Source organism: Mangifera indica, chromosome 10 (genome assembly GCF_011075055.1).
Source record: "Mangifera indica cultivar Alphonso chromosome 10, CATAS_Mindica_2.1, whole genome shotgun sequence".
Classification (NCBI taxonomy): Eukaryota; Viridiplantae; Streptophyta; class Magnoliopsida; order Sapindales; family Anacardiaceae; genus Mangifera; species Mangifera indica.
This window is the reverse complement of record NC_058146.1, coordinates 1-11274: the sequence shown is the minus strand read 5'-3', so window position 1 is coordinate 11274 and position 11274 is coordinate 1. Positions and strand designations below refer to the sequence as shown.

The following is an 11274-nucleotide window of genomic DNA, read 5'->3' as shown; positions in this document are numbered from 1 at the left end:
TTGAAACCAAATATGTGAGTCCCATGCCGGCGAATTTGAACTTCAAGATCTTGCAAACTAGGAAGGCTGAAATAACAAGCTAAATAGTTAAATGGAAACAGCAATCTTGTGATTTTAAAATTTAAGAGACTGTTATTGAGTGGAATCTTATAATTATGACACAAAAGCTTGGGGATTGAGATGCTCCTGGCAATGGCTGATAAATTCAGTATTTCAGTTAAGCAACATCTGGATATCATCAAAGTAACTGTTTAGCTGGTCTGATGTGGCAAGGGGCCAGGCTTGGGGGATATGGATAATGAGTCTTCTAAGGTTTTTCTACAAATTGTCATGAAATTCACTAGAACAAACAAATTCGTCTCAGTAGTTTTATTACTGTGCTTTTACTGTATTTGACAGCCCATTAAACCAGCCACCATAGTCAGAACTTTAGTTGAATTGGGTACCAAAACTTGTACCATTGAAGAATTCCCCAATGAATTGGGTGAGGACCATTAAGAGGTACATCAGTCCTTTTAATGGTTTCGCATAGTGGTAAATTAATAGGGGTCATCAGTTTTGGCTTTTTGCTGGGGTCGTGCATGTGCTATCCTTTAATCAATTTTTTTAAAAAAATTTTAATTAATATTTTTTGACATAAATTTTTTTCAATTATTAAAACCGATAACAGTATCCCGAATATTTTATTTATAATCCCTCATTTGTGACGGAGGAATACCGTAGTTATATGATGAAAAATATTATAAATTAATAACATAGTACAAATAAATTAATTTATATATAGTATAAATTATAAAATATAAATAAAATATATCTACTATATAATATTTATTTATTCATTTTTTATATTTAAATCTCTGAATTCTTCAAAAATAAATAATTATTATTTACGAATTTAGATATTTTTCGAAAGAGAGTTAATGAAATTGAAAATATAATAAAATAATTGAAATTGAGTGATTAAAAGATTTATAAATAAAAGTGAAAATAAAAAGAAATAAAATAGATTTATTTAAAAAAGTTTTTTTTTTTAAATTATGCAGCTTCTGCCTGGCAGAAGCATAAATCTGCTTCTGCCAAGGCAGAAGCAGACCAAGGCAGAAGCAGAACCGCAAGGCAGCTTCTGCTGCCGTTTGTTTTTGCCGCAAGGCAGCAGAAGCCAAAATTTGCTCTGCTGCCTTTTGCTTATGCTGCCCAGGAAAAAATATATATATATATATATACAGTATCAGGCCGGGCCAGCCCATGGGCCTAATATTAAAATCCTAGACCCAACCCGACACTCTACAGTGCCGGGCCGGGCTTTATCGTGCCTGGGCCTTTTTTCGTGCTTCGGGCCGGACCTCCATTTAGCCCGGCCCAATTGACATGTCTATGGAATTGTAAGACCGCCTATTGGATGATTGAATCCGAATTCTTCCTCAGCCAAGTTTAGTAGATCCTGAAACAGAGGATGATTCAAGTATGATATGAGAACTACAAATCTCTTCTTGGAGTGTTCAACATAAATGGCAATGTGGCCTTTTGGAACATTGCAACTACTATTGCATGATGCCATTCTGATTTTAGCTGAAAGTGTTCTCTGAAGTCTTTGCTTGGCATGAGATAACCCCATCAATTGAATACCCATCTCGGAAATATCAAAGTGAAAGAAAACTAATTTAGGTTGAAGAGACTTACGATGGATGAATGAAGATTTTGGGTTGAAAAGGTTCTTTACTAACAAACTTTTTACAGGGGCAGATGTTAAACAACCTTAGCTTGGTGTTGGATAGGGTAACGAGAGGTGATTGAAGAGTCTTGAAAAAACATATCAGGTGAAAGAATTGGTTATATTTCACATGCTGTTGTCCCGTCTATGGTAAAGCATCAATCCCTACCACACCTTTAGAAAGGGGGAAAAAAAGAGGTGCAACTTGTGAGTTTTTATATAAGGATATTGATATTGGTCCTGTGTGTTTTTGAACAAATTATAAAGCAATGACGTTTTTATGCTCGTCATATTCTTGGCGTCAAAGCTAGACTTGTCCTCATCAAATAGATCTTCATATACATTTTGCTTATTTAGTAAAGCATTGAACTTAGACTTTATCATTGTTTTGCCAACCAGCAAACCAACCATTTTGGGTTACTGTGATGACCCTCAATTTATAAACTGCCTGCTTTGTATCAATAAAGCGTTATTTCTTAGTCTTCACTTCAGCCTTTAAAATTTGGCTATGACTAATGACTATTGACTAAGATTTCATCAATAGGAGAGACTAAATTTGCCTCACTAATTTAGTTAGTTACACAAGTTTTGTTTCTTCATGCTGTATTGATTGATGATTCGATGGATGTGAAGGAAATTTATTTATTAAAACAGTATTCATGAGAAGTATAATATATATGAAAAAAGAAAGTACATGTATTTCCATTTTGAATACAAGTAATCTCTGTGAACTTTGCTCTGGGGGCAATTAATTAAGTAGTAGCATTATTTAGGTCAAATGCCATCACCCCATTCATTTTCTTCCTTGTTCTTAAATATCATCAATGCATTCTATTATTGGCAGAGAGTTGAGGAGCATAGATCAGTCTAAACAACGTAATGATTAAAACAAAAATTGTCTTAATTAATAGTATGAACTTGGATGTTGTACCCACTTTCATTTGCAAAGACTAGTAATAACAAAGTGCCATATGATAGACTGGAAGAAACGGTAATGATAAGCTTGTCATATTATGATTTTAGGCCAAAGGACTATTTCCCACCCAATTTTTAGCTGAAACTCAATAACATACCCACGGCAGTTGAAAAGCCCAAACTCCTACCCATAGCCCAATTTCCGTTAACTTTTTCTGGTAAAATGAGAGGTAAAACGATCGTTTTACTGTTTATATAAAAAGTTATAAATCTAATTACTCCTCTCCCCCAAGTTTTATAAACTATTCGTTTGACTGTTTATATAAAAAGTTATAAATCTAATTACTCCTCTCCCCCAAGTTTTATAAACTATTATTTTCTAAACAAATTGTATGATTAAATTCTAAATAAATTGTATGACTAAATGGAGATCTCTTTGTCACACGGTTTTTTGGTGCACCAGGATAAGGAAGGGGTCAGAGACCACGCTGGAAGGGATCCGAAAGCTAAAGTTGAAGAGTGGGGGTGAGATTGTTGTTTTTGAAAGTTTTAGGGGGTGGCTGCAGTTTGAAAAATATGAAAACTCTAGGTTTGGGGGTAAAATTATTACTTTTCAATGTTAATTTCTAAAACCTGTGGGGAAAGTAATAAAATTTATAATTTTTCAATATAATTAGTAAAATAACTATTTTACTCCTTATTTTAATAGAAAAAGTTAACAAAAGTTGGGCTATGGGTGGGAGTTTGAATTTTTCAATCGTCGCAGATGCGCTTTTGAATTTCAGCTAAAACTTAGGAAATAGTCTTTTGCCTTATGATTTTAATACTTAATCATCAATAAAATACATTTCAGGTTGGTTAATTAGAGGGTGTGCAGTTAACAGTATTAATTCAATGAAGACTTATCTCAACCCACCAATAGGCTTTCCTATTTGCTAAAAGGCTTCAATAAGGAAAAAAGACTGTTTTTTACTTAAGTTTTAGCTGAAATTTAAAAATACACTCGCAGTAATTGAAAAACCCAAACTCCCACCCATAACCCAACTTCTATTAACTTTTTTTGTTAGAAATAAGGGTAAAATAGTCATTTTACTGTTTGTATTAAAAATATATAAAATTTGTTATCCCTCCCCCCAGGTTTTAGAAACTATCGTTTTACAATTGCCTAAAGTTTTTAAATTTTAAAAAGTAATATTTTCATCTCCAAATCTAGGGTTTACATATTTTTCAAACTCAACCACCCTCCATAACTTTCAAAAATAGCAGTTTTACTCCCACTCTTCAACTTCAACATCCCTTCCAACATCGTCTTCGGCCTCCGCCTTCTCCTGGTGCAATGATAGGTGGTGCAACAAAGAGATCTTCGTCTTTTCATCACACTGCACGACGAAGAGATCTTTGTCTCTTCGTTGTACTGTACGACGAAAAGATCTCTGTCTCTTCATCACACCGCATGATAAAAAAATCTCTGTCTCTTCGTCTCGCCACTTATTGTCACACTAGAAAAAGAATGAGGCTGAAGACGATGTCGGAAGGGATGCCGAAAGCTAAATTTGAAGAGTGGGGTTGAAATTGTTGTTTTTGAAAGTTCTGGGGGATGGCTACAGTTTAAAAAATATAGAAACCCTAGGTTTGAGAGTGAAAACATTACTTTTCAAAATTTAAAAACTTTAGGGAAAAGTGAAATTGTTAGTTTCTAAAACTGAGGTAGAAAAAAGTAACAAATGTTATATCTTTTTAATATAAACAATAAAATGACCATTTTACTCTTCTGATAGACAAAGTTAACAGAAGTTGGACCATGGTTGAGAGTTTGAGTTTTTTAACTGTTGTGGATGTGATTTTGAATTTCAGCTAAAACTTAGGTGAGAAATAGTCCTTTTGCCCTTGAACAATGCATTTAAGTTGATAATTGTCACATGATATGAACCCTGAGACACAATGCCCTACCACTCGTGTGTGAATCCAAGCTATTGAGATGATTGCCACCGTGATTTTCTATCATACACATGCATTTTACTTCATACTGTCATAGGCTTGTTTCTGGAATGCAAAATCTTGTTAATACATCGTTTGTTTCATATTCTTCAAAGGGGTCATCTGTTGATATTTATTGCCAAACGGCAGCCCTCTCTGTCGGGAAAAATCGTCTTTGGACACTGTGTAAGTTGAAAAAAGTGTGAAGAATACTGATTGAAGCACATGAATGGATCTGTAAGATTATGAAACATAATCTACATCCCATCACGATGTTTTTTGAATTTGCTTGGACACATCCTGTGGTCAAAGTAGAAAAGCAGTCACAATCTGAAATCATAAGGAACCACCAAGTTTAACTTCATGATAGCTGATTGTGTGTGGATATGCTTTAGCTCGACCAAAAAGTTGATAATTCCTTAGCAAAGGCATGACCAATCGAATTTTACAGAAAAATTGTCAAATTCAAATGCCAGGTTGGTTTTCTGCTGCCTTTCAATCAATCATCAATTCAAATTAAGGTCATGTTCATATAATTATCCTCTCATTCCCAAAGCATCTTCACAGGAACACATTACATCTTGTATGTTTCTCATATTGGTAGGGCTACGTCACATAGTACCTGTGTCCTTTGTATCTAATTGCAAGATTTGTACTATTCCCATTCATGATGAGCTTAAAGAATATGCATACCTATCACAACTTTAGGTATAGTTGGAGGCAAAGCCATGTGGTTTCTCATGCATTATGTCCTTACAAATAGAATAGACCCCATTGCAGTTGTCACTTCACTTTACCACTTAATTAGTCTTTCTGATATTGTTGTCCACAAGAGTTTTGCTTCATTTATATTATCTCTCCTCCATGGACAATCTGCTCCACTGCAATTTTTTTTTTTTTTAACTTTAAAAAAGATTAAAACTATCACTTCCTATATCAAATGCTTGTTAGAGCACTTCAATTCGGCACATTCTTTTGTCTGCTCAAACCGCTGACGTTCCTTAAGGCCACTTTGCTGTTCACAATGGAAGAACTCAAAAGAAGAGAGTTGTTGCTCCCATTACATACGCTGAAGCTGAGTTTGGGTTTAATCTTCTAGTGGGTTGGTCTCACCACTTGATGTAGTGAGAAAGCATTCGTTGATCTTACTTGCAGTTTGTAGACTTGATAAGAAATGATGTTAGAGATGTAAAAACAGATAATAATATTGACCCACTGACCAATTTTGGATGAAATTCATTGGATGACGATATAATTAACTGTAATTCAAATATGAGCTTATTATGGTTTATATATTCATGTACAAGTAAATGCCTGGTTATTCCTTGAAATTAAAACTTATGTTACATAAAATTATGACTTGTGTTAAAGTTTAATTCATACACTTATATATCACTATCTTATATTCTATTTTTTAGATGTAAGACTTTTAGTCTCTAAAATCTCTACTCAAGTGCAACCATTTAGACTGTTAAACCTAACATTTTTGGTTGGATATATTGTCATTTGTATTTAAGAATATTTTAGAGTGTTAAGCCTGCCGTTAAAGTCCCAATACTCCTACTCAAATGTAACTACTTAGACTATTAGACCTACCGTTTTTAGTTAGGTGTGTTATTACTTATATCCAGTAACATTTTAAATTGTTAGACTCACTTTTTAACTCGTGTTTTGATACTTTATCAAAAATACATATTAAACTTACAAATGTGAAAATTAAAATATATATTACAAAAAACCAATTAGTTTGTGTTAAAGTCTAACTCATACCTTATATACCACTATCTCATATAATCAATTTGCTGGCAAGGTTAAACGTATCTCAAAAGTTAGACACTGTGAAAGGCATTGTTATTATTTTGCATTAGTAGCATGTTGTTGGTTGCTTTCTGATAGCTTAAAGAAAGTTAGGACTGCCATGCAATGTGGAGGATGACAAATCACATGTCTGTGTTTGTCACTTAACCGCAATCCGTACAAAAACATACAAGTCGCAACACACAGTACCCTCTCTGCTGAGCTCACACGAATTGATATTAATCACCTCACACAGGAAAAATAAATACATGTATAGTTAATGTACACTTGCCAGCCCTAAAAGGAAGTCCAAGGTTTGAGATGGGCTTGGTTTTGCTTTCTCCTCAGAGGACTCCCATCTTACCTAGCCTAAAATAGTAAGGAAACCATTTGAGTGTGCAAAAGACAAGTTTAGCCTGTTAGGAGAGTTGGGCCAAAGCCGAAGCCCAAATGAAAGTATATGGTTAGTGGTAATGGCAGCGTATGTTGTCACACTCGGATCTCTCTATTAGCTGCGCCTTCTCCTTTGTTCATTATCTCCAAGGTCGACCTAGTTTTCTTCTGTCATCTCGTGAGTTCTCTTGTTCTTTTGGGCTTTCTCTTTCATTTTATGTTCTTCGCTCTGCTCTCCGTTAGGGCTGTTGTTTTTATCTTGTTCAGAAGAACCTCACTTTTAGGTTAATGTGAATATGTAGCGTGTCAATAAATTTATGCCCTCTTTTTATTTTATTTTATTTTTAATTTTTTATTATTATTGGATTCATGTAATTTGATTAGATTCTGTTAACTCTTCTGTGTTATAATGTTTTAGAAATGTTATTATTAGAACCAATTGTTAATATCTGGATTTTTATTATGAACTCTGAGGTCTGTAACTTAAAATCTTGTTCACCGACAATATGACCCTTGGAAGAGTGTTTAGAATAGTTTACTGATTGAACAGTATTCTTCTTGATGATGCTGACTGTGTGAATTGTTTTTCAACATGTTGCCTGTTTAACGTTGCCTTTTGAAGTTAATCTGTTGCTTGATTAAAAAACTTCAAGTAAGTGGGAGTGATGCTGTCACATGGTTCTGTGTTCCAAATATGGTGTTTTTAAAGTTTTTCACTTGGGTGTAGTTTACATGAAGTGCTATATGGCAGAATCGCTCACCATAAAGTGAGCTCTGTTTGCCCACTCTATATTGGGTTAATGACATCACAATTTCTAAACAAATTGTATGACTAAATTTTGATATGATGATCAATCCATATTGATCACTTAATATTACATTTGGAATATTGAATTAATTCATCTTGGAAATGGCATATTTTAGATGTAATTTCATTCATTCAAAGATTATTACTTTAAATGTCTACAACTTCTATTATTTAAAAAAATGGCTGTTTATATTAACCGTAAAAGAAAATTTTGTTTGAAAATTAGTGTTGTAATCTGTGTATATGAGCACATATTTCTTCTGTCTTGCATAATACAGCGATGCAGCTTGAGATTCTGCAAAACTTTGAACTTTTTGTGTATCCGTGTTGGAATGAATTTTTAATTATTCTTTTTCCTGTCACAGTGAATTAATTGATAGGTCTGTTTGTTGAAATGGCTGGAGGAGGAGTTATCCACCAGCTCCTAAGGAGGAAACTTCAGTCTCACTCTCCTGTAAGTGCAGTTCTTACTATTATGTGTGCTCTACTATATTGAGTCTGGAAACTAATAATGCTTTTATTTTATATTTTATCTCCTGCTTTTATAATGAATGATATTATGCTTAAATGTTTGAGATTATTTCCAACTCGAAGTCATGCTTCTCAATTCTGTTTGCAGTACTGCAGCATTATTTAGTTGCACCTTTATACATTGAAACTAGGTAGAATAAATATTTAATGGTTGTTTCTATACCTAATAGTTTACATATGTGTCTTGCAGGGGTTACCTGCTTTATCTTTTTTCGCTTCAAAGAAATTTCATGAAGATGGTGGATCCGTGAGTATGAAGTCCCTAAGGGCATTTGCACTCCTTGGAGCTGGTGTTTCAGGGTTTTTTAGTTTTGCAGCAGTAGCATCTGCTGATGAAGCTGAACATGGTTTGGCATGTCCGAGCTATCCTTGGCCTCATGAGGGCATTCTTAGTTCATATGACCATGCTTCGTGAGTTTATGGCCCCCTTTTAGTTGTAAAATTTTTTATTGAACTTGCAATTCAAGTTGACTTAAAAAAGGTGTGATTCTGGTGTTATGGAACCTGATTCAATATCATTTTTTTTTTCTTGTTCCCTATTATCTGTTTTTATTATTAATTAAATTTTTTAACTTTATCCTATCTCCAATATCTAGTTTCACATACTGTTTAGTCTCTGTCTGTTGCTTGTAGTGACTCTAAGTGAGAGTGTCTTTATTTATTCTTTTAGTTTACACGTTGTTTGGAAGGCATGTTGATGTTGCTGACAAATTGTGTGACACTACATATACTATAATTGTAGCTGCTGGTCCTCCACTGTATGGGTAAAAAGGAAACATTTAATATCTATGTGTGTATGTATAGAGAGAGAGGGAGAGGAAAGCTCAAATCTGTCTTTTTAGAATCTTTCATCAGAAAAATTGTGATTTGATTTGTTGCTTAGTTGCTAGTTGCATTTAGTTTGATGCTACTACATGTCGTAATTTTTGTGATCAATTTTGAGTGTTTAGGATTCGCCGTGGTCACCAGGTTTACCAGCAAGTATGTGCATCTTGCCATTCTATGTCACTAATATCATACCGTGATTTGGTGGGAGTTGCATATACAGAAGAGGAGACAAAGGCAATGGCAGCTGAGATTGAGGTGGTTGATGGACCTAATGATGAGGGTGAGATGTTTACTCGTCCTGGTAAACTCAGTGATCGTTTTCCTCAGCCATATGCCAATGAACAGGCTGCTAGGTTTGCAAATGGAGGGGCATATCCTCCAGATTTGAGTCTTATTACCAAGGTAATTACTATCTTCTTATATTTAACCATAAAAGCCGTAATTACCTATCTAGGAAAAATTTACTATTTTTCTTTGCAGGCTCGACACAATGGTCAGAATTATGTGTTTGCTCTTTTAACTGGTTACTGTGATCCTCCTGCTGGTGTTATGGTAAATTCTGCTTCCAAGTCTCTTTAACGTGATTTCCCTGCTTTCATAGTTGGCTTGTGGCATTTAAATTATGCTTTTGTGGAATTCTCCATACATAGTGCAAGGGGAACAGAAAACAAGGATGTGTCAAAGCCAGCAGGAATTTTCCCTGTTGTGATTTTTGTTTTTGGTTCATTGAAGTTTTCTTTCTGTTGGTTCTATCTTTTATGGTTGCTCTTTCAGATGCTATAATGTTGACTAGCACGGACCTCCATGTTATTTTTTTATGCAGATATTTTAAGTTCACTCATCTATCACAACCAGAGAAAATTTCTTCTCCAACAATATTTTGTTTCTTTATTTTTGTGGTCTACCAGATGAATACAAGGCACACTATTGCTCAGTTGGCTGTTCCTGTTTGCTGTCTTGTTTGTACAATACAGTTCTGGCTGTTTTCTTACTTTTTATCTTTTTTGGGTAATTTTAATCTGCCTCGATCATAAAAGTTCTTTCAAACTTAAAGGTGTTCATATCTACTCGTTAAACTATGTACCTATATCTTTTTATAAAACTACTTATTTAACAGTTGAGTGCAACTAAATTTTATCTTGTGTCTGATCATATTTATTGAGGTTTCATCTTCTTTGCTGCTGAGATCTTCACTTGTTTTTTGGCTAAAATTTACAATTGCTATTGTAGATCCGAGAAGGATTGCACTATAATCCTTACTTTCCAGGGGGAGCCATTGCTATGCCTAAAATGCTTATCGATGGTGCTGTTGAGTATGAAGATGGTACCCCTGCAACTGAATCTCAGGTTGGTTTATCTTCTAAAATGTAATGCTTTAGGTTCTGGTAGATGTTCTTAGCTGTAAGCTTACTGTGTAGATATTTCTGTGGTACAAAGCTCGGTGTTCTACTCTTGTTTTCATTGTGTTGTAGATGGGGAAGGATGTTGTGTCATTTTTAACATGGGCAGCAGAACCAGAAATGGAAGAGAGGAAGCTGGTACATTTGTTTTTAAATCAAGTCACTGTCGAACAAATATTATTTGATATTGAATTATTCCTGACATTTTATGCCTTCTAACACAGATGGGTTTTAAATGGATATTTGTACTATCACTGGCATTACTTCAAGCTGCTTATTACCGGCGCTTGAAGTGGTCAGTCCTCAAGTCCCGCAAACTTGTCCTTGATGTTGTCAATTAGCATCCCCCGAGTTTCTGGGAGGACCTGAACCGGAAATATTGCTTTGTCAGATGTGAAATTGGTGGATTAATTATCATTGGCAATGGAGTAACCTGAAGAAGGTGTTATTCTTTTTTCCAATTTGAGGAAGAAATAAGCTATTCCATAGACATGATACATTATTTTTTGTTTGTTTCCCAACGAGTGTTATATTTGTGGCTGAATTACTGGTGTCACGACTCATAATTTGTTACTTCAATGGGATTTGCAAATGCAATCATTGAAACAAAAAGGGAAACAATTGTCATTGGTCGATAATGTACCTTATTTTGGAGAAATGTCCTTTGACAGCATTCTGGCTGGTTTTTTTTTTTCTATTGATGAAATCAGTTTATGATTTCCACTTGGGAATTGTTAAATGTTAATCGGTTTATGGGTATTATGACTTATGGTTCATCGGCACAAGAAGCAACAAAAGCTTCCGGATGCTTTAACCAAGACACTTGCTTTCCGAATCCAATTGCGTTATTTGGGAATTCTTGGCTCATCACTGTTGCCCTCGTCAAGGTTGGGGCATATTGCTAAGTCCTTCAT

General features: G+C 34.6%; 1 protein-coding gene across 3 annotated transcripts; it reads left to right on the top strand.

The window, feature by feature from the left end:
• The first annotated feature begins 6824 nt into the window (after positions 1 to 6824).
• Positions 6825 to 11033, top strand: LOC123228402 (cytochrome c1-2, heme protein, mitochondrial). Of its 3 annotated transcripts, none has more exons than XM_044653805.1 (8): positions 6825 to 6971; positions 7967 to 8055; positions 8356 to 8543; positions 9083 to 9362; positions 9441 to 9512; positions 10191 to 10307; positions 10433 to 10498; positions 10585 to 11033. In XM_044653805.1, the coding sequence occupies exons 2-8, from the start codon at positions 7996 to 7998 to the stop codon at positions 10699 to 10701; spliced, it is 900 nt and encodes a 299-aa protein (XP_044509740.1). In that variant the 5' UTR covers positions 6825 to 6971; positions 7967 to 7995; the 3' UTR covers positions 10702 to 11033. The 3 variants fall into 3 exon arrangements, with proteins under 3 accessions (XP_044509740.1, XP_044509738.1, XP_044509739.1); XM_044653803.1 differs by having other exon boundaries at positions 8323 to 8543; XM_044653804.1 differs by lacking the exon at positions 6825 to 6971 and adding an exon at positions 7059 to 7077 and having other exon boundaries at positions 8323 to 8543.
• Positions 11034 to 11274: the final 241 nt, after the last annotated feature.

Coding starts and splice junctions, on each gene's coding strand:
- LOC123228402 (XM_044653803.1), top strand. CDS start 7,996: ATGGCTGGAGGAGGAGTTATCCACCAGCTCCTAAGGAGGAAACTTCAG. Junction 8,056..8,322: donor AACTTCAGTCTCACTCTCCT/GTAAGTGCAGTT, acceptor TGTGTCTTGCAG/GGGTTACCTGCTTTATCTTT. Junction 8,544..9,082: donor AGTTCATATGACCATGCTTC/GTGAGTTTATGG, acceptor TTGAGTGTTTAG/GATTCGCCGTGGTCACCAGG.